At 35.2% G+C, this 25059-nt stretch overlaps 3 protein-coding genes across 5 annotated transcripts; 1 reads left to right on the top strand and 2 right to left on the bottom strand.

The window, feature by feature from the left end:
* Positions 1-90: 90 nt before the first annotated feature.
* Positions 91-5226, top strand: LOC131011085 (uncharacterized). Of its 3 annotated transcripts, none has more exons than XR_009096734.1 (7): positions 97-420; positions 517-607; positions 2747-2820; positions 2916-3437; positions 4371-4508; positions 4597-4690; positions 4827-4966. XR_009096734.1 is itself a non-coding variant. In XM_057938851.1 (5 exons), exons 1-5 carry the CDS (start codon positions 268-270, stop codon positions 4947-4949), a joined length of 963 nt encoding a protein of 320 aa, XP_057794834.1. In that variant the 5' UTR covers positions 91-267; the 3' UTR covers positions 4950-5226. The 3 variants fall into 3 exon arrangements, 1 of the variants encoding a protein (XP_057794834.1); XR_009096735.1 differs by having other exon boundaries at positions 4600-4690; XM_057938851.1 differs by lacking the exons at positions 4371-4508; positions 4597-4690 and having other exon boundaries at positions 91-420; positions 4827-5226.
* Positions 5227-12439: 7213 nt separating this feature from the next.
* Positions 12440-16037, bottom strand: LOC131011084 (naringenin,2-oxoglutarate 3-dioxygenase-like). Its single transcript, XM_057938850.1, has 3 exons — positions 15562-16037; positions 13512-13940; positions 12440-12900 (listed from the first exon to the last, which is right to left on the bottom strand). The coding sequence occupies exons 1-3, from the start codon at positions 15928-15930 to the stop codon at positions 12643-12645; spliced, it is 1056 nt and encodes a 351-aa protein (XP_057794833.1). The 5' UTR covers positions 15931-16037; the 3' UTR covers positions 12440-12642.
* Positions 16038-23989: 7952 nt separating this feature from the next.
* LOC131011086 (uncharacterized) lies at positions 23990-24633 on the bottom strand. The gene has a single exon (XM_057938852.1). The coding sequence runs from the start codon at positions 24518-24520 to the stop codon at positions 24137-24139; it is 384 nt and encodes a 127-aa protein (XP_057794835.1). The 5' UTR covers positions 24521-24633; the 3' UTR covers positions 23990-24136.
* Between the last annotated feature and the right edge of the window lie 426 nt (positions 24634-25059).

Below are 25059 nucleotides of genomic sequence, written 5' to 3' on the forward strand. Positions count from 1 at the left end.
TCTATTCATGTGGTGCAAATTAGTGGAATAGTAAAACATAAAAAAATGTTGAAGCCCGCTCTTCTTAAAACTAAAATTTCGACCGTTGGGCTTTATTTCGATCCAACGTTTTCTCTCTCTCTTTCTTCCTCCTATCTTCTCTTCTCTTTACTACTCTTTTCTGCTACTTCGCTGTGAAACCTAAGTTCCTGCTATATTTTTCTCAATTTGTACTGCTTGAAATTTTACCTTTGTACTCGTATAACTGCATTTTTCTCCAACTTTGCAATGGGGAAACGCAGATCCCCCGAGAAAGATTCCGACCGCGAAAAAAAATGGAATAAGATTTTCAACGCGTTGGTTAAGTTGTCCCAGAATCTGCAGAACGAGAGGCAGATTCTTGAAGAAAGAGTTAAATTTTTGCACGAATTTATTTATAAGGTAAAACAATCTTCTCGATTGTGTGAAGCTATATCTACTCTCGGAGCAATAGGGTTTTTTGTATGAATTGCCAGTGATTGGGAATTTTTAATGCAGATGAAAATGGAGCAGAAAGTTGATTCTTTGAAAGCGGAATTCACTCTCGGTTTGAAGGAACGGGAATCTATCGTTTTTAAGCATAGATATGGTTGGTTTTTCTTGTCCCGCAAAGATTTACCATTTGATTTCTTTTTGCTTTGAAAATTATGTTTGTATTTCGGGATTTTAGGCAGGAATGTTAAATAAAGAACACAAGTATGTTGCATGATTTGGAAGCTGTAGTAGTAATTTCATTTAATGAAATCCAAGATTCAAGAATCAACTTTTCTATGGTTCTTTTGTCAATTTAATTTTCTGTTGGATATTTTTCTCTTACTCGGGAAGAGTTGTAATTGATACTAATATAAATTCATTAAGATTCCATTGAGAGAATGATTGAAATTTATGTGAGCATCCATCACCACATTCTCCTAGTAAAATGGCAGTTCTCTTGTTTTGGGGATTTTAGCATGTTCATCCATTCTCTAAGCTTCTAATACAGAGAAGAAATTTCCCAATTTAAGCATACTTCATCTAACACGTTCAAACTTCCTCAAGAAGCTTAGGTAAGGTTGTGCTACAATTTTAGAACTTTCCAATTGGAACACACAGTCTAAGTGAGTGTTGCATAAAAGAATTTCCAGCACTTTTCAACTTTTGGCTTACAGAAAACAAATTAGAGTGTTTGAGAAAGACAAATTTTTCTTCAACATCAGGTCTATACTCTATAGTATAATATTCTCAGTAGCATCTAGAAGCTCCCATCAGATGCTTTAATCAACTTTTGGATTTTGCTCACTAATATAAAGTCTTTTGTCACTGTCCTGTCCCTAATAATGTGACAATATTCCCTAATCTCCTTTTGCATTCTGCACACTTTCCCCATTTATTGTGTTGGATTGAGCCCTCTTCTTCCCATTCATGAAGCTGTTCTTCTCAACTGGGAGGCATTGTACCATCGCCGAAGCATGTAGATCTTTTATGGTCTTTAAAAAATAGTCTATTTCTGTATATTGGTTTTTGTAAGGAATGAGAAAGGAATATCACCATGCACCAACTACCGACTTCAAATGTGAAAAAACAAAAAAGTCACCGATGTTGGTGAACTGGCCTGCCAGCTCGACAGCTGGGTTAGTTGGTGTTGGGGTTCGGTGGAGACAGGTGGATGTACCTTGAGGAGAAAAATATTGTTGGTAAAGATGGGTTGCTGTGGGGGTTTGGTGGAGGCAGGTACTTGTTGGCTGTTGCTGTCAAGCTTCCAATCTGGAGGTGATAGGAAAAGCGGCGGGATTTTAGGCGGTTAGCAATGGACTTACATATGTAGATTGGAGTATTCTGGAAGAAGAGGAAAATTAGGGTGGTGCGAATCTGGGAAAGGCTGGGGCTGGAGGCAGGACATTTATAAATTTCAGTTTATTAGAATAAACTAAAAGTCATAATTACAGTGCATTGAAAGTACATGACTGAAAATGTGTAATGTAAGTTAATACTGGATTATTAGTTATCTTTGTAAAACATTATTATTAAATATTTTCATTGATTGATAATACACTTTATGATAATCATACTAATTTTATATAACTTGCATATATGTATATATTTTGTTTATCGAAAAATCATGGAATAATTGTTACACATGAATTGAGGATCATGTATCGTGCTTCAAATTTGTTTGTTTGTTTGTTTGTTTGTTTTTTCACATTCACTTTTATTGCTGAATCTATAAATCTAATCATGGAATATTTTGGCTATACACGATTTTAGAATATTTTGGCTATACATGATTTTTCCTTAACCTATAAATCTAATCACCATAGAATCACATTTTTTTTTTGTAAACGGGCTCTGAGTCCATTAATATATGTAATCAAAGAATTGGCAATGGCTTTTAATATATCAGAGAACTGTCAAATGTTAGGAAACATTATGGCTCTGATTTCCTAAATTGGGTGAGTTTAATTGAGGTTTTTGCTTCTTTAAATTCTTTCGTCTTCTGAAAACTCTTTCACAGTTAAGTGACTTTCTCACTGGTGTACATGGCATACTGCTTTAAGAGGCCTGAATTTGTGTTCTGTAGAGCTTCACAAAATGAAAAACAAGCAGAAAAGCATAAGGAACATTATAATCTTTCGGATCTGCGCTTCTTCACCTTTCAGTTAAAGCTGTTTAACATGGATTCTTAGAGGAACATTATAATCTTTATGTCATTCTTTATATTATCTTAGTATTGCTTTTCTGTGAAATGTAGAGAATGCTGAGAATGACATGGCTGACTTCAGAGAATGGTGTGACTATCTTGTGCGGAAGTTTTCAGGACTTACTGTACGTTCTATACTTTTTGCATGCTTGATGGCTAACCCATGATATAAATGTACGCATATGTACTTTGTTGTTCAAATTTTTCTTGTAATTTGCAGGGTGAATCAATTGATATTAGCAAAAAAGGTGAGAGCTCGCGAATCAAGGCACTTCAAGATGAGGTGAGGAAGCTAAAAAATGAAATTGAGAAATCTAAAGTGGAGAAGAACGCTGAGATTTCAGCTCTCATGGCAGAGAAGAATTTTATATGGAACCAGTTTGAACAAATGGAGACCAGCCTCACTGAAAAATTAAGAAAGGAACGCGATGAAGTTAAAAATGTAAAGGAAAAGTTTCAGATTCTTGTAAGCAGGGCAGATGAGTTACAAATATCAAATGAAAAGTTGAAGGCCAATATCTTCACGATGGAATCAGAATCAATTAAAAAGAATGAGGAAATCGTCAAACTTATGAAGGAAATTGAAACCTTAAAATCCAGATCTGGGTCAGCTTCGACGTTACTGCGTCCCTGTAGGGCTGATGCTGCATCATCTTCCAGGCGAGGCAAGAAAAGTAGCACAACTCGCGGAAGCATTGGAAGAGTGAAGAAAGAATCAGATCCTTCACAAACCACTGAGAAGGTACGCTGAGGATCAAACCTTTTTGCTGCAAACATATTATGAGTCTTGCATAGCATATAACTAAATGCAAATGTCATTTAGACTCTTGATCGATGAGATTGCAAGCATGTCGTTCTTTTGCTTTCTGAGTGAGTTCTGCTGATTTCAATATATAATCCCATGATTTGATGAAAAATGCTGGTTCCTTTGGCTACTTTGATAACTTTTTGTGCATTTTTATATTTTGAAAACTGAATACAATGCCTGAAAATGACTAAATGTATCAAAATCTATTTCCAAATTTTAGAGTTTTCTCTGAGTATAATATTGGGTCTCAGTTGCCCAATGTTGCTGCGACGTGTTATTATTTTGGTTGCTAAGATCCTAATTATGAATGAAGAATGAATCTTTTCTTGTGATTTTGGTGGACAAGTGCATAGCTCTCAAGTACAGTGGTGGTGGAAAGGGGACTGAACTTGGCTGCTTGTCTCATCTATATGACTGACTACTTGTTGCAGTAATTTTCCTCCAATAGGGCTGTGATTGTGAAATTTGAAGTACAAGTTTTTCAAACTTCACAGGGTAATAGAGGGAATGGAATACTGGGTTATCAAAATTCTATTGTTTCGAGCCTTCATTTGCATGCATGTAACTTGTTTAAACAATTAATGTTTCCATTACGTTACCGTTGTACACCCCAAACCACCCCCAAAATGATACAATAAAATAACAAAAGACTAAAGAAGTTGTTGTCAGAAGTGCCAGTAGGTTCTATGTGATAGAAACCGAGTGCTTTGTAATTGTGAACATCTTCTGAAACTTGTATATGTGGTCCCTTGTAATCCTTTTCTTTTCATATTTTCCTTTCCCGGATTCTGCAAGGAGTATTGAAGCTTCTTATGATAGCTAATAATGAGGGTTTTCAATGCAAAACAACATGTCACATTTTTACAGACGGCTCGTACAAAGCCAAGTGCTCATAAATCAACAGGAGGAAGGGCTCCTAGGAAGCAATTCATGACTAATCCTATCTTTTCTACTTAAAGATCCGTTCATGTAAAAGTAGTCAAGCAAACACCTGACCTCTAGCGAGTACGTCTCTCTCTGTCTCATAATCTGTTCAAACATAGTGAAGCCCTAGTTAAATATGTCTAACTACATAATTTCTCATCTCTATTAGAAGCTTACCAGTGAAGCGCCATATTCACCATAAACTGAACAACTTTTGAAGGACTGAACTTTGAATGTCTAAGTGCGTGGGAGTTTCGCCTGAGGTACTTTTTGGTGTGTCCTGAATGTTTGTACGGCCTATGATCTTGCCATTTTAAGCACTTTCTTTTCTCAAGTTTCTTAAATTTCTGTCTCTCTGGTTTCAATTGAGAATGATTCATTTCTTGACGTGGTTTGCAGGGCAGCAGTAGTTTGAAGAGAAAAGGCATTGATGTTATTATAATCCCGGATACTCCGAAGCTGTTCACTTCTTCCTTTAAAGTTCCCAAATTGAAGAACTCATCATCTCCAGACAGAGTCTGACCTCCATTGCACCTCCTCCTGACTTACTTATTTAAGTAGCTGTGTACATAGTCTTACCAATTTGTTTATGGTAATTATTTAGTTTTCCATTACTGTAACACTATCTTCCACTTGCTAGTATTTCAATCAAGGGGGTGGCGAAATTATTTGTAATTCACGTGTGCAAAGTTCGTGCAGTGTTGTAATATGTAGAAATTAATATCTGAGTTTTGAAATGCTCTTTCTGCTAGTGTGAGACTATATTGAAAAATCTCTCTATTAGCAAGAGTTTCAATCATGCACCCCGACATTATTATGTAGTTAATCTATCTTCTCAAAATATGCAATAGGCCTTACCTAGGGTATGATTTTTTAACTAACTTAAATTACAGTATAAACTACTACGAATTATGAAACATTATGAATTTCTTGAGAAATATGATAAATTTATTGTAAAAAATGATGAATTTAAAAAATGAAATTTTTACCTTCACTAAATTCGAATTCATTATCATGAATTTATTCAACAAACGAATGAATCCACCTAATTTATATTTTAAATTTGGTTTTCATTTTATCTATATTGGAGTATTTTTTACAGCAAATATAGTTTATACAACTTCCTCCGTCTATGATTCAGTGCCTCATTTGGGTGTGGGCACAGAGTCTAAGAAAAGCTGAAAAAGGTGATGTGGATAAGGTATAAGAGTAGTGATTAAGAGATTAGATGACTTTTACTAATTTTGTGTTAAAAGAGTGTTTTTAATTTATGAATTTATTTTTAGCACCATTTGGATTTATTTTTTTAATTTAAAATTTTCAGTTTATTAAATTTCGTTTTTTTGGCCCCATTTTACCTTATATTTCATTTTTTTGGCTAAATTTTTCTGCCATTTATTTTTCCCCCATTTTTTGTAAAAGAAAAAATAGGAGCAGAAGTCATAACGTTCTACCGTGTTTGATTTGATAATACTAAAATATGTTTTAGTGTGTGTGTATATATATATATATATATAGGGTTGGGTTCCGGTGGATCCCTATGCTTATAATAGATCCGTAGATCCAAATCTAGACCACACATTTATGACATGTGGCGCATCAAGATGGTGACACGTGGCAAGGCATTTCAAGGCAAAATCTGGAGAGGGGTAAAATTGGAATGTAATTTTCGAAATTAAAAAAAAAAATTAGATTTTCTCAAAATAGGTATATTTTAGATGCATAAAGTTTCATACGAGAATGCATGAACTTTCATATAAAAATGCATAAAGTTTCATATAAAAATGCATAAGATTTCACCCCACCCCAACCCCACCCCCCACACCCCTGAACCCCACCCCACCCCCACCCAGAACCCCACCCCCACCCACCCCCAATTTTTTTTTTTTTAAAAAAAAAAAAAACTGATTTTCTGACCACTGACCCACCCCTACCCCCCACCCCCCCACCCACCCACCACCCCCCACCCACAATTTTTTTTTTCTCAAAAACTGATTTTCTGACCACTGATCCCCCCACCCCCCCAAATTTTTGTTTTGAAAGTCAGTTTTTTTTTTAAAAAAAAAAAATTGGGGGGGGGGGGGGGGGTGGGTGGGGGGTGGGCCGGCAATCAGAAAATCAGTTTTTGGAAAAAAAAAAATTGGGGGGTGGGTGGGGTGGCGAAACTACCAGATTTATTAAAATGAAATGCATTTTTTGTATAATTTAATGCATTTTTATGTGAAAACTTTATGCATTTTTGTTTGATTTTATATGCATGTGAAACATGCCTATTTTTTTTGGGGGGGGGGGGTAATGGGGAGAGTTGGGGGGTGGTGTGGGCTGGATTGGGGGGTGGTATGGGGTGGGGTGGTGAAAATACCAAAACTGGAAAAATTAAATGCATTTTTCTGTTCAAAGTTATGCATTTCATGTGAAAACGTTATGCATCTTTGTGTGAAACTATATGCATTTAAAATATATCTATTTTGAGAAAATCTAAAAAAATATATATATATTTTTTTAATTATTAAATCCGAAAATTACATTCCAATTTTACCCCTCCAGATTTTGCCTTGGAATGCTTGGAAGCTCCTTGCCACGTGTCACCATCTTGATGCGCCACATGTCATAAATGTGTGGTCAAGATTTGGATCTAGGGATCTATTATAAGCATTGGGATCTATATGATCCCATTCCTATATATATATATATAGATATATATATATATAGGAGGCCGCTCCAATGAAATACTCTAATTTTAGTGAGATCTAGGTCACGATCTGGTGCGTTTATTTTATCTGGAGAGAGATTTTTTTTTTGCAGGGTTCGAATCCTGGAGGGAGCAGAATATTTTAAATTTTGTTATTCATCAAGTATATACTGCATTGTTCATCAGTATATAATGTCTTGTTCATCAGTATGACAGTATATATGTCTTATTCATTACCAATTTTTTAAATTTTATTTTTCATGAGTATATACAAATTGTTCGTTAGATATACGTCTTGTTCATTAGTATTATATGTCTTATTCATTGTCCTCACTGTCTCACGAAAAATAGGAAGTCATACTGGAGCGCGCCCATATATATATATACTGATGAACAAGGGCCACAAGACAGTATATACTGATGAATAATGAAATTTAAAGAATTGGTAATGAATAAGACATATAAACTGATGAACAAGGCAATATATACCGATGACAATACAGTATATACTGGTGAATAACGAAATTTAAAATATTTCGCTCCCTCCAGGATTCGAATCCCGAGGAAAAAAATTCTCCCTCTAAAAGCATCCGCAATGGGGTTACTTGATAGTGGGGGACCATATTGAGTAAGTAGTGCTGCATTGAGGTTACTTGATAGCCTACTTGATTTTTCTAGTTTTGATTTTTATATTTTTCATTTAATTTTAATTGCTCATATTTAAAAACACATTTTACTAATAATTAAAATTCCATTAAAATAAAGATCTTAAAAAAAATCTAGAGATGTAAATTAAAAATTACTTAAATCCTAAAAATGTAATTAAAACTAACATTAAAAATGGAAGAGTATGGAAGAATTTGGAGGAGTATGGAAGAAGATGGAAGGGAAGTATTGATTTAAAGAAGAGAAAAAAGAAAAAAGTTAAATGCTCAAACGGTCATTTTGACCGAAAATTAAAAAAAAAAATTGAATTTTGCCAAAAACGTCACCAATTTCAAATTTCAATTTTTTTTATAAGGGCATCGGGTATACTAGAAGGATCGAGTAGCCCTCGAGTAGGGAGGGCCTGCATTAGGCTACTCGATGCTTGGGCTACTCGAGTAAGGGGCATCGAGTAGCCCAATGCAGATGCTCTAAATATAATATCAGCCATATAATTGATGAAATCAACGCACGAGATTGTGTCTCAGGTCTCACTAAAAATAGGGGGTCTCATTGGAGCGCTCCCATATATATATATCTATTCAAAAAACTCCTCTTAGACTTTAAAATAAGAACAAATCAAAGCCATCTATTTGAGATTTTGGACGGATAAGATTGAATTTGAAGCCATCAGTTACATCTGGATTAGACTCCCTATAATTCATGCCTATTTGTCGCCACAAGGTAAATTAGGTATTGAAAATTAATCTCTTTCATCCTTAATGAACTGATTTCCAAATTTATTGCATTATTTGTTTGGAAAATAAAATGCCAGAATGGAAAAAGTCTACAAGGCAAAAAAGAAGACAATTCCGGAACAAATCTTTAGTTTGAGCATGTAATTGTCGTCGATGCATGGTTATGTGTTGTTACTAATTATTTTGTAATATGATTGCTTAAGTTAAAATAATTCAGAAGGGTGTATATCATAATTCGGAGTGATGTATAATATAATTCATCCGAAATATTATAACTGGTGAGTGTCAAGTTAGGTTATTTAATTCACTTAAAATAATTCAAAATAATTAATTGTTACACTGATAATTCGTCAAGTTAGGCCATTTAATTCATTACAACATAAAATAAATATAAATAGTGAATTAGTCTAAAAATAAATAATCAATATAAATAATTCATATGTTAACGCATAAAAAAAACGTAAAATTAGTACTTAATTAATTCATACGGATTCATACTAGTTCAGGCTAGTTCAACAATAAAATAAATAATGAATACGTCTGAATTAAGAGTCTACCCATGACGAACTATTAGTAATAAAAGAAAAATAAAAGAAATTTGATTAAATATAATAAAATGTTAGTAATAATTCATACATTGTTAATGCAAAATTCGTACAAAGTTACTAGCGAAATTCGTACAGAGTTGTTAGAAAACCTATTTAGTACATACATTGAAACTGTACAAATAATACGTGATAGTAGTGTATTTAACATAATTCATGCATATAAAAAAGTTAGTTCATACAATGAAACTTACATGTATCATTGAACACGAAGTATGAGGGATAAACCCAATAAAACTTATGAAGTAATATGCAAAAAAAATAGAACCTACAAAGTAATATTCCTATGGATTTTTTTTATATTTTTTATTTTGGGTTTCTTGTACGCATGATCAGTTCTATCGCCGTTGCGTACACACACACATTTCTAGCTAGCTTTGCGAGGTTTCATAGTTTTTGAAGATTGATTTTAATTGATTTGTGGGCAATGATGATGTACGCATTATAAATTATATGTTTAGTGGAGAAGAAATAGAGAATATATTAGATTAAATGTAATCCCACTATTTAAGGAATGATATTTATTAAAATAATAGAATTACTTCTTTACCCTAACATCATATCTGTCAAAATTATCTACTGAAATCGGCTTGCAAATCTGACCATTGATTAATTAAAATCTAAGGGCTTATAGTAGTTCCTATTTTATAGTCTAACTTTGATTTTTATTTTAGCCTCCCCCTATATATATATATATATATATATATATATATATGGGTGAGATCCTATAAATCCCCTTCTTATGATAGTATATAGGTTCAAATCTGGATCACAGATTTTGTCTATGTGGCACACTAAGCTCGCGATACGTTGCTAGGGATGACAATCAGGTATGACGGGTACGGATAGTGACTATCCATACCCATACCCACGAACTAAATGGATAGTAGTTTTTAACCACGAAATTATCCATGAATATCAAATGGTATCCAAATCCGCCACCCGCGGATACTCGCTACCCGTCGGGTATCCGCGAACCCGCTACTCGTCGGGTACCCGCCACCCACTATCCATCGGATACTCGCCACTCACTATCTGTCGGATACCCACCATCCACTATCCATTGGATACCCACGAAATAAAATTTAATTATAAATTTATAATATATTTAACGGGTAATTGACGAGTATTTCACGGGTAATTGCCGGGTATTTTCGCGGAAATTTTTTACGGGTAAACGGGTTTCGCGGGTATGGATAGTAAGTATCCAAACTTAGGGGTGGTAAATCGGTTTCGGTTATCCGGTTATAACCGTAACCGAACCGAAAAAACCGATTACCGGTTAACCGATAACCGAATTTTTTCGGTTCGGTTCGGTTACCGGTTATTGCTTTTGATGTTAACCGGTTAATCGGTTTAACCGGTAACCGGAACCGGTTAACCGAATTAACCGGTTTATTAATTAAATAATTATATGTATATATATATATATATATATATATATATATATATATATTAAGTTGTATTAAATTAATTCAAATTTGAAAGAATAGAATAGAATAGCGTTTCCATCTTCTGTAATTCCATTTCTTTCTTTCTCCATTCCAGAGCCGCTTCTGAGTTGTGACTCACCATTTCTCCATTTTTCCACAAATTTATCCAGTAAATAGATACAGATATTCAGTTTGTGTATACATTACATATACATAAAATAGTGCAGAAAGCAAGCTATCACATCCATTGTTAAATATTTAAAATGAGCCATACAATGTGGGGTCTCCCTCTTCCTTTTTTTTTTCAAATCCTTTTTGCAGTGGAATCAAAAGGGCCATAGCAGACTCACCAACTGTAGTCTCTCCTCCATCAAAATCCAATTTGCTACCATTGCAATGTCACCCATGCGGGGCATGAAAATCGTGGGTGGAGGAATGCACGGAGGAATTCATAAATTTCATAGAGTCGGAAGAAATGGCCTCAAAATGATTCTCCTTTCATTTGGGCGAAAATTGAAAACAATTGAATTAACCGGTTAATTCGGTTAACCGATTAACCGGTCCGGTTAACCGGACCGGTTAATCGGTTAACCGAATTATAAATCGGTTCGGTTTTCGGTTATCACTTAGGCCATTAATCGGTTTCGGTTAACCGGTAAATCGGTTCGGTTATAACCGAACCGAACCGATTACCAGCCCTATCCAAACTCATACCCACGAACTAAATGGATAGTGAATTGTAACCACGAAACTATCCGTGGATATCAAATGTCTCTCAAACCCACCCTAATAGGTTCGGATTTTCGCGGGTATCCATTACCCGCGGGTAAATTGCTATCCCTATACATGACAGAGACATTCCAAGGCAAAATACACGTACGGATAATAAATTAAGAATTATGCATGTGACAACATTATGCATATCTGTATGTGACAACATGCATATTTGTATTTAATTATATGCATATTTTTGCACAAAATTATATATATATATATATATATGTATTTAAAATATTCAAAATTGATATTTCATCTTTTACCTCTCTGTGTATTCTGTCTTGAAAGGTCTCTACCAGACTGTCACGTGTCACATTCTTAGTGCGCCACATACACATAATGTGGTCCATATTTGGATTTATATGCTATAATAGAAAGGGGATCTATACAATCCACTTCCTATAAAATTATTATATCTATACTGTAAAAATTAATACATTTGGTGCTAAATTTATTGCACTCGAAAAAAATATAAAAATTTCGCTCCTTTTAAGATGGTGTGTTTCTTAACAAGTATATATCCATACATTTTAGTATTATATATCTTTATACATTAACACATTGTATACAGTATATTGCGAATAAACGATTTTACTTTTATCTACTTAACATTTAGTACTATACCTAACTATAGATGCCGTAGATTTATTAATACATGATGATCTGGAAGACAGGTTAAATATATTCAAGAGCCAAAACATAGAAACTATCAATATATTATTCATAGGGTCAATTGTGTCTGAACTTTTAATTTATTCAATTGTAATTTTGTATAGAAACTAAATTTTTTGCCTTTATATACATTAACTTTGAATTATCATAATTTTTCACACGACTCTCAATTTTCGACGAATTAATGTCATCATGATTATTCGAAGTGGTAAATACCATTATAATTAGGCATAAGCATTCCACTAAATCATTAGTACATTAGTGGTGAATTTTTTTATTTATGTGTAAAGTCAAAAATTTGTGTATTTAAATGCGTGCGATTAAATTAAAAATTAGCTATAGATAATGTTGTTATAAGTTCATCCAATAAAAGGTGAGATAGCCACGGTCGCTAATTAACCGCATAAATTCATTAATTTGCAATTAAACATAGAAAACGAAATCAAAACACAAATTAAATTAAATAAATATAAAATTCAAAGTTACAAGCTTATTTTATTCTGAATTGGGGAATGAAATTCGTATATGGGTGCAACACATCATCATCATCATCATCATCTTATATATATATAGAATCCTTTGGTTTTTCCTGATGAGGAATTTAATGAAGCAAGCATGTATTGAAGATGAAGCTTAATTTGGAAAAGGGTTGTTTTGGTTGGCGAGGTTCTTGAGGCGGGCGAGCTCAAGATCGTTGCTCATCTTCCTCTTATACATCTCCGAAAACGTGATGCTCTCCTTCATTATTGATTCCTCGCCTTCCCCCATCTTCAGCGGGTAAACTTGAGCATCAGGGGCTGGGTTCTGGAACGTCGCTATCGATAATCTGCTGCATTTTGAGTTTACTACAGCTCGATGATCTGCATTCTTCAACCTCCCATTGCTTACATACTGCATGCATAATTCACTTTAATTATGCACTCTGCCTCTATTATTACAAAGTTTGCGCCCAAAAAACACATGATTGAATGTATTCTCATTTCTCACAACATTTATATATCCATTTCATAATCTCATTGGATACATTCTCTCTTAAGGGTTTTGTTTTCTATGTTTATATAAACTATACAATTGTCATGAAAAAAGTAGTATTACATATAAAGAATTAACATAAAAATACATATTGATGTAAAATATCAAAAACATAAACATAAAAGAAGCATTATTATTTGTATATATAAAAAATATTAATGTAAACTCTAGCTAGCTAGTGGAGTACTACTTTAGTTTACATGGGACAACGCGCGGTTTTATTATAACCGGCCAAAACCTACCTAGGATCATTATATTAATGCAACATTTAGTGGAGTATTAATTAATTAATTAGACTAGTACTATTAATTCAATAACTCCGCGGAATAATCAAGATCGTGTTAGAAGATTAATTAATTCTATGTTACCTATGCGTAGCTATCTGGCTTGGGAATTCCAAGGCTAATTACATTAGTTGTAGATAATGCAGAGACATCTAGGCAACGAATTAGAGAGAGAGAGGGACTTACATGAGCATAGTCACCAAGATTGACCACAAAAGCCCCCTGGATGGGTCGAATCGTGATCCATGTGTTGCCGTCATCCCGGGTCGCCTGCAGCCCGCCCACTTGATCTTGGAGCAGAAGAGTTATCAAACCCGGATCCGTATGCCGCTTCAAACCCAAAGTGAGATCCGGCTGGGGGCATTTCGGATAGAAATTCACCACTATTTTCTGATCCATATTAACGCATGCTTTCGAGAGTGCATCCTTTTCAAGATCCATTGCTTCTGATAAAATCTCCAGCAATTTGCACCCCAATTCCATCACCTGCCGGCTATACTCCTCCGTCGCCGCCCGCCACCCCTCCGGCTTGTCCGGCCACCTCGAGTAGTCCCGTGCCGCCACCGGATACGAAAAATAAGTTACTATCTCGCGCCAGTCTTGTACAACTTCTCCCTTTCATCCAAAATATGCATCATCAGCTTTAATTAATTTACCACTCTTTTCATAAATCTATATATCTATATCAAACTTCTTGTCAAATGTCACCACTCCACATAAACGTACTAGACAAAACCCTCTTCAACGAAAAATAAAACTTTTTGAAAAACTCAAAATAATATCAACTTCACACTAACAAAACATCAAAAACCAATTTGGGTAAATATCATTTTAGATCTCATGCTATTTTCGAACTATCAATTATATCTTGAATTATATAAACCTATCAAGTTGTATCTCGCATAAGACTTTACAATCTTTATATCTTCACGAATGATGATTGTTTCATAAAAATCAAATGAAAAAAAAACACTAAATTTTGATAAATTACAGGTCCTTAGAGTTATGTCATGATGATGGTGATCGGAGTAGTGGTGTGTGTGTGTGTGTGAGAGAGAGAGAGAGAGAGAGAGGATGCGTCTGCGTAATTACTACTGCATGCAGCCTGAGGTATAAGAATTTTCAATCTACAATCCTTTACGAATTAAGAAATTTCATAGAATTAATTAAATTTAGTTCCAACAACAGCTTTGTGTTGATGATGATGGCAAATAAATTAATTTTCATTATGAATAGTTTGCAATCTTATTTGAATTAGAGAATTAATTTAGACTCAGCATTAAAAATTAATTAAGAGAGAGAAATGGACAAAAATACTACTACTACAATTTTAATAAATTAATATACTAATAAATTATAACTTTTGAATCTTATTTCTTTTATAATATATAAATATATATGTATAGGGAGAGGTTCAGGAAAGAACCATAAATAAAAAAAGAACGGAGAACCATTTTCAGCCATTCGATCATCAAGATCTACGGTGGATGCATCATCTTGTTGGATGAATGCAGATCCTGGGTTCGAATCCTGAAGGGAGCAATTTTTTTATTTTTTTGAGTGCATTAATTTTAACAGCGAATGCATTAATTTTTACAGTGAATGCATTATGTTTGATGGTTCTCACGTTCTCACAAATAATGTAGTTCTCTCTAGAACTACACCCTGTATGTATATATATATATGTATATATATATATATATATATAATTTGTATAAAAACATAAAAACTTTTTTGGGGGCTTCAGCCCCCTCCGGATCCGCCCCTGCGCGCAGGAGAAGGTGACGAGAACGGCAGAAAGGAGGGGAGAGAAGAAAAAGAGAGATAGGAGAGGTTGGGGAGATTGGATTTTTTAAATATTTTTTAATGACATGTGGTAATTTGATAAACTGTGTTAATTTTGTGGAGCTGAAAAATACATATTGTATAATTGATATAATTTCGACGATTTAATGATTTATAATTTTTACTCCGTTTTGTGTCTAGATAAAAATGTGAATAAATGGTAAAATTTTTGTCAAATAACAAAATGTCTCAAGATAGGTGGGGTACTATCAAAATAAGTGGAACAAATGAAGTATTTTTTTGAACGGTTCATAAAAATTAATCTTTTGTTATTTTTGGACAATCAATACAATTTTTTTTCTTAATATGCCTAGTTATTTACCATTTGTATACCATGATGGGTTCTAGATTTGAAAAGGTGGGAAGAAATGGAAAAGGGAAAATGAAGTACCTGAAGGTGGCTAGAGACGATGAAGCCACCTTTCTTTCCACCAGACATATCGAACCTCAGCTTCTCTTGGGATGGCAATGCAAAGAAGTCTCGAGCTAAGCTACTCATCCTTTGAAGCAGCGTGAAATCCACAGCATGATCAACCAGCTGAAAAATACCCCAATCCTCACTCGCCGCCACGATCCTCCGCCACGCCTCCGCCCTCTTCTCCCCGCTCTCCTCAATTCCGGCGAAAGATATCACCGGTATATCGTCGCTGAATTGGTCGTAGGCCACCTTAGGCCTCTCTTCTTCATCTCTGATGAATTTGGGGTGGAGGGCGCCGGCTTCTGCTTCTTCACAAACACAGATTTTCATTTGTGCAGCCATGAATAATTTCAGCAGTTTGGAAGATTTTCATATGATTTTTATAAGGGAAAACGTGGTTTTGTCTGCACCTAACTTTCTCGGCACTTAACTTTCAACATCGAGTGGGTACATATATGTTCTGTTTCCGCCAAATGAGGATAAACAAAAAAATGAAAAGTTTTTATTTTGAACTTGTTCATCATATTAGGATTTGAATGTTATATCTATAGAACGCTAGGATACAACAAATTAAATTGTGATATTGGGAAAAGTTTTTAAAAACTTAAAAATACTACTTCCTCACTCTATATGAAAAACATGCACATTTTATCATTTTAGATCGCCTTAATTTTAAATACATGCATTTTTTATTTTTGAACACTACCCCACCATAATCCATTTATTTTTTATCCATAATATTCATACTCATTCACAAAAACCATCATAGTACATCATTACTTTTTTGTTAAAGTATCCCTTTTTTTTACTTGGGGAAGGGAGAGCGGTTGGGTTTGAATCCTAAACCTCACTGTTCACATACAGGAGTTCGCACCACTTGGTGTTTCAATGCAGTGATAATGAAATAAAACTTTTAAAATTTTAAAATTTATAAAATAATCAAATAATGAATCCTAAACCTCTCCAAAAAAACGTTGTGGATGGGGATAAAATAATGAAATAAAACTTTTAAAATTTATAAAATAATCAAATATTTTTTTAAAAAAAGTTTCAATGCAGTGATTTTCGTTTTGTTAAAGTAGCATAACATTTTTTTGTCTAAATTTAAAAAATTAAAATTTTCAATTTTCAATTTTCATGGGATTCAAACTCATGACCATAAATTCATCAAACAAATTAAGTCATGTAGATTTTGATGATCTAAGAGCTGAAATTGATCATATTTTGTATTTATCTATATATATATATATGGAATTGTTCATTAGTCTCGCATCTCACGAAAAATAGGAATCTCACTAGAACCTAACCATACACACACGTTAATAATTTTGCGAAATTTAAAATTGTTTAACATATCAATAATTTTGATGAACAAGTCAATAAGAAAATTAGTACTATTATCTATAAAAATATGATTAATTTAATTAATTGCGGTTAGTATTTAAATTACAATATTTAAATTTGTGATCTCACGGTAAACGATGAGAAAAATTGTATTCTATAAATTTCTAATTGCATACTCGTTTATACATACACTGATGTTTACGAGTAATTTGGGCCCTATTAAACTAAAAATTAAAATCACATTTTAGCAAAACACAAGCATTATTAGGAATGACAAAATCTATTAATTAATTCACTCTAAACGTCCGGTACATTCACTCTAATTAGAATTAATCAAATATCAATTAAAATCTATTAACTAATTAATTATAATACATATACCGAAATGTGCCTCACTAGGAACATCAATTAAAATCTATTAACTAATTAATTATAATACATATACCGAAATGTGGCTCACTAGGAACAAATCTATTTGAAAACCAATGCCAATTAAAATAATTATGATTGTGATTGGGACTGTTCATAATTGAGCGATGGAATGCAGAAATCTCACATTCCGGGTGGGTGGCATGCATGCCTACTTACCTTTTTTATTGGGTCAATTGGCAACATTGCCCACTTTATTAAGTGTAAAATTTAAAATGTCCACTTCTTATAAAATTTTGATCATATGTCCAAATTAAAGTGAAAAGTTGAAATTGTCCTTGAATGTTGATGGTTTTGCATCATTTTTTGTGTAATGTCATACACTTTTCTGATACAAGTAAAAATATTTAAAAAAATACTCCCTCCGTCCACGAAAGAACTTCCTATATTTCCTTTTTGGGACGTCCACGAAAGAACTTCCTACCTATTTTTGGACTATACCCTACCACTTATAATCCTCTTACTTTTCACTTTTCACAACTCTCAATATTAATTATAACACTTTTTCACCACTCCCAATACACTCAACTACCTTTTATCCACCCTCAATACACTCAACAATATTTTTTCTTAAAACTTGTGTCACTCCCTTCTAGGAAGTTCTTTAATGGACGGAGGGAGTATAATTTAAAGTAGTCTGCTGTCGGAAAATTTAGGTTGCCATGTATTTAAAAAAGTTAAATACTTTTAAAAAATTGTCAGATTAAAAAAAAGTTAAATACTTTAAAAAAATTGATTTATTTAAAAACCATGTATCATAAATAGCATTATTGTTATATAAATTTACCTGACTCTTAAAAACCATGTATCATAAATACCCATTTTTTTCAATTTATTACATTCTATATCCATTTTAAATTTAAACCAAAATTTTTAAATAAATCAATTTTTTAAAGTATTTAATTTTTTTTGTCCGTACAATTTTTGTCCAAAAAAAAATTACAATATGGAGAAAACAATAAAACTAACCAAATTCTTTTTTACTTTGGACCAAAAAATTTAAATAAAATTATTTTTAAAAATAATTAATCATATTTTTTCCGGACATATTTTGTCCAAATAGTATTATTGATAACTAAAAGCATATAATATTAGCAGGAAAACATATAATAATTAATATGTCACCCTCTCCCTACCACGTCACCCTCCCCATCATCCTCCCACGTCACTCTTCCCTCATCCCCCTCCCCTTCTCCCCGTCGGCTATCCCCATTTCTCCACTGTCGCCACTTCTTCCCCCCCTTCCCTCCCTCTCTCTCTCTCTCTCTCTCTCTCTCTCTCTCTCTCTCTCTTCCACTCGATTCCCGATAGATTCAAGCAGGAAATTGCAAAGGAACGAATGAGAGGCCCAATCTTCCTGCTCCTTCCGTAAGCGGCTGATTTCAGCCCAATTAACCGCTTCCTTCCTCTGCCTCAATTTCATATATGCTCGAGGAACGAAATGAACGAACGAAGAAAATTACAAAGGAACGAAGGGGAGGCCCAATCTCTCTGTCAAGTTCTGCCGCAGCCGCCGCGGCTCTGCAAATCCGGCGAACGCCGGCTTCCTCTGCCTCAATTTCATAAGCCCTAAATCTCCTCACTTCACAATTTGCGGTTGAGCCCTAAATTTTCTCTCTTCCTCAATCTCAACGAAAACACACAATTGGGGGAGAAAAGTCAAACCCCGGTTGAGCCCTAAATTTCCACTCTTCCTCAATCTCAACAGATCTATTGTTGCCGCCTCTGGGAGCCCAGCAAGAGTCGACACGCTTGGGTTTCTCGATTCGCCGTCGGGCTTGGGGTTCGTCCCCAGACACAATCGCCTGGATACCTCCCGGAAGATCCGCCGCCACAACCGTCGCTACAATTTCGTATCTGAAAATTTTAGGACTCGAGAGTTATGTTTGAGGCGATTGGTGTGTCAATTTTGTTGGTGGGGGAGGGCGGCGAAGGGAGAGGTCGGCGGAGGGGTGAGGTGGGAGTTGAGAGAGAGAGCGTGTGTATGAGAGAGAGGGAGTGAAGAGTGGGTAGGTGGGTGTGATTTGTCATTTTTATGCCACGTTGGCATTCCGGCTTCCACGTTGGTGGTCCGACTGCTAACTCAGATTTAATTTAGCCTGAAAAACACCGGGGATGCCAATTGCAATAAATTGAAAGGTCGTTCAATTTCTTGCTACAGTTAAAAAGTTTGTCAAAAAATCGAAATTTGGTATAAAGTGAGGTATTTTTATGCAATTTGCCCTTTATTTTATTATACATGATATTAAGATTTACCAATTTATCCTTTTTGGCTGGACAAAATTTGTCCAAATAGCTTTATTGAAAATTAAATACTATGTTGCATTGTGGTGTTTCTACAAAAGAGTGATGAACAATTAATGATTCCAAATTTAGAGAAGAGATGGGTGAGCTTAATTTCTGTAGCATTATCACACCTGTGCACTTTGATTATTGAGTGTGTATGTGGTGTGAAAGAATCGTGCGAGGACAGTTAAGCTTTGACATTAAATTTAGGGTTAATTGCATGAAAATACACGAACTATAGTCACTTTTTCATTCTGCACACGAACTTTGAAACTTATATTTTTAATCATGAACTTTGCATTTGTTCCAAATTTTCCATAAAATTAAAGTCCGGCAGCTAGAAAGCTGACGTGTCATTAAACATGACACGTGTATGTAACACGTCATTAATTAAAATGACGTGGCACGAAAACGACGTCGTTTTATTACTGGTCTTTCGCTCCTTGCTTCGCCGCCACCATCTCCGGCGAGGGCTGCCATCGGCAGCCACGCCGCGGCGCCTCGCCTTCGTCCCTCGCCCCCTATCTATTTTTCTCACTCTTTATTTTCTCCCTCTGCCGTCCTTTCAACACCTCTCTCTCGCCTGACTCTCCTCCATCGCCGCGCACGGTCTCGGACCGCCGCTGCACATGCAGCGCCGGTCACCGGCGTAGCTACCTCTTCAACCCGACACCATCTTCTCTCTCTTTCTATTCCGACCTTCTACCCAACAAAACCCCGAAATTGAATACCCTAGCCCCCTCAATCTCACAACCCTCTCCCAATTCCAACGACAACCACCCGACGAAAATTGCCGGCACCGCCGTCCCTTAGACACCTCCATCTTGCTTGACTCTCCTCCACCTAAAGGCCCAAATCAAAAATCTTTCCCCCTCAAACACCACTAGTCGCCACTTTTCCTCACGCTGAACTGTACAGCATCAACACCAGTCGACTCTCCTCAAACACCACCAATCGCCTCTTCTCCTCCCTCTTGCCCGACGAGCAGCAGTAACAACCACCATCGCCGCCTGTCAACAACCTCCACCTTGTTTTTTCAGCCATTTTTGGAGCAAAACAACGTCGTTTTGCACTTATAAAAACGACGTCATTTAATTTATCGGACGACGATTTAAATGGCACACTTCTGGTTGCCACATAGGCGCCACATCATCATCAAATTGGAGGTAAATTAATTTTATGGAAAAATTGAAATAAACGCAAAGTTCATGATTAAAAATCTAAGTTTCAAAGTTCGTGTGCAGAATGAAAAAGTGACTATAGTTAATGTATTTTCATGCAATTAACCCTTAAATTTATGTATAAGGGTGCGTTTACTTTGATTGTAAAATTTTCAATGGGAAATGATGAATAAGAAAAAATGAGAAAATATTACTCCCTCCATTCCGCCTAAGATGAGGCGTTTCTTTTCGGTACTGAATTTAAGGAGTTATTGTTTAATTTTTTTTGTAAATTTATAATTAAGTAGTTATCTATATAATTAGTAATTTTGAATTATTTTTAAATTTAAATTAATTAATTTCAAATTTTATTTTTAATAATTTATAAAAAATCCAACCCATCCCCCCCCCCCCCGCATATCCGTCGGTCTTCCACCCCAACCTTGCCGCTCTTCAATTTCAGTTCAACTTAGATCTCCGACAACCGCCGTCACTGATCCCCATCACCATCGTCGGTCTTCTTCAAGCCATACAGAAGCCCCAACCCAGAAAATTTGTAAAAAAAATTCCGCCGGGCATGAGGTAATTAACGACCGTTTGCAAAAAGATGGAAATGTTTATCACACATTTTAGTGGTTCCCACTTTATTTTTTATCTCATGTTCTTTTTGGTGGAAAAATACAATATGAAAATATTATGAAGAGAGAGAAAAGATAGAGGGAGTGGAGAGAGAGAAAAATGAAAATATAGATAGATGAGTTAAACGGTATAAATTTTGATGATAAAATTGAAAGATCATTAAAATATACAATATGAGAAAATATTATCGCACCTATAATTTGTGATAATATTATCATGAATTGGAGTGAAAAGGTGGAAAGAGAGACTGCTCGGGAAGAAACCCTTGTCTAAAGAAAATTTTCCAACATATAGAACATGTGAAAAGAATGGAAAAAAGGGGAAAAGATATGTATTCCGCTATTTTCCATCAAAGAGAACGCACCCTAAATATCATCGAAGTTTCTCGGTTGTTAATTTTGTCGCTAAAATAATAATTTAGCGATCCAAATAGTTAACATAGCTAGTTATGTCATACTCACTTCATAAATGATTGGGAGATGTTTCTTTCAAAATATAAATAATTGAGAGATGTGTATAAAATTAATGGAGAAAGTGACTCACTAATGTTAAATTGTTAGGCAAATTTGTTAAATGAATTTCTTGTAAATACAATGTAAATAAGGTTGAAAATGAAAAGGTATGTGTACCAAAAATTGAAAAATCACATTTATTATAGATGAATTAAAATATAGCAAAAAATCATGTACACTCTTCGTTCGTGGATGGAAGGAGTGTATGATAAGGAAGTTTTTGTCTTCAATTTAGGTTTTGCTTGCTATATCATCCGGTAGGCTATCTTTATCACAACTTACATCAACCCAACTTTTTAATAAAAAAATTATTTCTCTCTTTCACATATACACAACTTATAATTCAACAACCTTTAAAGTAATTATATAAAATTATTAAGGGTTAAGGTGCAGATAGGCCCCTCAAGTGGAGGCCCTTAGAGCGTTTCAGTTCCCTTACTAACTATGTGTGCAAATTGGCCCCCGAACTCAAAAAAACGGTGCAGATCGGCCCCTCTGACTTAACACCGTTATGGGCCGTTAGCCAAGGGGGCGATCTGCACCATTTTTTCGGAGTTCAGGGGCTAATCTGCATCTTTTAACTTTTTAATTAATTCATCTCTCTCGCTCAAAATTTGATCGTCGTTGTCGCTGATTCAAGCTCCGGCGAGGCCGGCGAAGGGCGCCGCCCCTTTCTTTCTCTCTTGGGCCCTAAACCTCGGAGCTCGCTCGACTGCACACGCTTAGCGTCAAGGACGAGCCATAATTCTCCCATTCCGCCAGAAATCGCCGTCGCAATATCCGGTGAACCCGCCGCTTGGCTTTTCTCGATGAGGAGTCGCCTAGCTTTTCTCGATAAGGAGTCGCCTCTTTCTCTCAAATTCGACGAAATCCGGTGATAACGACCGACGATGCTCGTCGCCATCTACACTATCGGCGTGCTGTTGAAGAAGGACGCCTTCAAATCAGAGACCATGGCCAACATGATCTCGATCTCGATTGGGGTCACGATCATCGCCTACGGCGAGGCGAAGTTCGATTCGTTGGGGGTGATTCTGCAATTGGGGGCGGTGACGTTCGAGGGAGAATTCGAGTTTCCATTTCGATTATGTGATTTTCGGGAGCAATGACGCCGATTTGGAATTCCCGATTTGGGGCTTGGGAACTTGATTTCGTGATTTTCCTCATCTGACGGTGATTGACGCCGGAAAAGTTGGTCGGAGAAGATGAGATGTGATTTTTTTTAATGAACGGTGTGCAGATTAGCCCCCGAACTCCAAAAAGAGAAAAGGTGCAGATTAGCCCCTGAACTCCAAAAAAACGGTGCAGATCGCCCCCTCTGACTAACGGCCCATAACGGTGTTAAGTCAGAGGGGGCGATCTGCACTATTTTTTTGAGTTCGAGGGTCAATCTGCACACACAGTTAGTAAGAGGAGTGAAATGCTCTAAAGGCCTTCACTTGAGGGGTCTATCTGGACCTTAACCCAATTATTAAAATTAACTAAAGAATCATTAAATGATAACACATGAAAAGTTGTTGCCACGTGTCAAAAGAATAATAGAGGTTGTAAAATTGTTAAAGAATTGGTCTGCAATCTATTGCATGACCGGTTGTCATTTTCACTCCATTTTAACTTTTATTTATTTATTTTGATTTCGTCTTTTAGCTACAACTTGAGATAATCGGTTGTCAATAAGCTTAGTGATGCGGATGTGTATCTTAACTTCCAATAGACAGAAATTGTAAACGAAAATTAGTAATGCTCTAAAGATTTAGATATATCAATATACCATTTCTATGATGAGAAAGATTTAAGAATTCAAACAAGATATACTCCCTCCGTCCTATGAAGCAAGACCTAGTTCTTTTCGGCACAGAAATTAAGAAATTGATATTTTGTGTGTTAAGTGTGGTAGGTGAAAAAGTGAAAAGATGAATAAAGAGTAACTTTTTTACTATTTTTAAAAATTGGTCTTACTTCGTGGGACAGACCAAAAAGGAAACTTGATCTTGCTTCATGCGACGAGGGAGTACGAAACAAACACAAATCTCTCACAAAAACCAAGCTTCTTATTATGAGAACTAGCTAGTATAAACCCACTGAACTTAAAAATTAAGTACACACCGAACAAAAGTGATCTCCTAGTTATCAAAATAAGAAAAGAAAATTAACCAGACCTTATATATATAGTTCTTATTAAAATGATCGAAACCAAGAGTGGAACGAGGACTGGTAATGAAGCATGAGAAGCAGCAGCCCAAGCACGAGCAACAAACCCCACGGCGAACTTCCCTCCACCGCCGCCGCCTGGTACGTCGGGAAAGTGTTGCGCCACCACCTGCGGTGGAACATGCTCAGATTCACCACCACAACACCCACCACCGGCAGCAAGAAGAGACCGAGTTTCAACCCCATTTTGCTTCTCTCAACTTTCTCCTTATACTCTGAATAAGTTGCAAAATACAACAGCATAATAAACAGACCAAGAAACACCACCAAAGGCAACGGCGGCGCCGCCACTGACTCTAGCGTTTGCTCTTTCCAGCTTACACCCCTTCTTTCTCTCACAAACCAACCCATTTTTTTATTGCTTTTAGTTTTTGTGGGTATATATTTTGCGTAATTGGTGATATAAGGATGCGGCGTAATGCTTTAGCATAAGTTCCATCCTAAAAGATTTATTGATCTAAAACGATAATATTCCTTCCCTTGATAATATATTGATCAATCCGGAAATTAAAGCTCATTTTCACATAAAAAAGCCAAGAGAATATATTCATAGAACAATCTAACGGCCATAATCATGCAACGTTAGATTATGCTTATGTTAGTATTGAATATCGATATTTCCGATAATATATGCAGTTTTAATTTTGAAATACTCAAAAGCTTTAACAGCACCTTTTTTTTTAAAGATCAAAAATATTTTCTCGTCATTTTCCTAATTTTTTAAAAGAATATTTTATTAAATTAATTTATCAGAGTCTCTAATTTAAAATCCAATTCAATTTGTGCCATTAAATTTAATGAATAAACCAATTTGAAGCATTGTGTTTTTATTAATTCAATTAAATCTAATATCGGGTGTTATGATTAGTATGTTTGAAACTAAGCAAAAT

The sequence above is a fragment of the Salvia miltiorrhiza genome, chromosome 2 (genome assembly GCF_028751815.1).
Source record: "Salvia miltiorrhiza cultivar Shanhuang (shh) chromosome 2, IMPLAD_Smil_shh, whole genome shotgun sequence".
Taxonomy (NCBI): Eukaryota; Viridiplantae; Streptophyta; class Magnoliopsida; order Lamiales; family Lamiaceae; genus Salvia; species Salvia miltiorrhiza.

What these genes read in the sequence shown, in the direction of transcription:
- LOC131011085 (XM_057938851.1), top strand. Translation starts at nt 268, where the DNA reads ATGGGGAAACGCAGATCCCCCGAGAAAGATTCCGACCGCGAAAAAAAA. An exon ending in TGCACGAATTTATTTATAAG is followed by an intron (nt 421 to 516) that starts GTAAAACAATCT and finishes TTTTTAATGCAG; the next exon opens with ATGAAAATGGAGCAGAAAGT. An exon ending in CGTTTTTAAGCATAGATATG is followed by an intron (nt 608 to 2,746) that starts GTTGGTTTTTCT and finishes TGTGAAATGTAG; the next exon opens with AGAATGCTGAGAATGACATG.
- LOC131011084 (XM_057938850.1), bottom strand. Translation starts at nt 15,930, where the DNA reads ATGGCTGCACAAATGAAAATCTGTGTTTGTGAAGAAGCAGAAGCCGGC. An exon ending in TCGTCTCTAGCCACCTTCAG is followed by an intron (nt 13,941 to 15,561) that starts GTACTTCATTTT and finishes TTTGGATGAAAG; the next exon opens with GGAGAAGTTGTACAAGACTG. An exon ending in ATCTTGGTGACTATGCTCAT is followed by an intron (nt 12,901 to 13,511) that starts GTAAGTCCCTCT and finishes TTATGCATGCAG; the next exon opens with TATGTAAGCAATGGGAGGTT.
- LOC131011086 (XM_057938852.1), bottom strand. Translation starts at nt 24,520, where the DNA reads ATGGGTTGGTTTGTGAGAGAAAGAAGGGGTGTAAGCTGGAAAGAGCAA.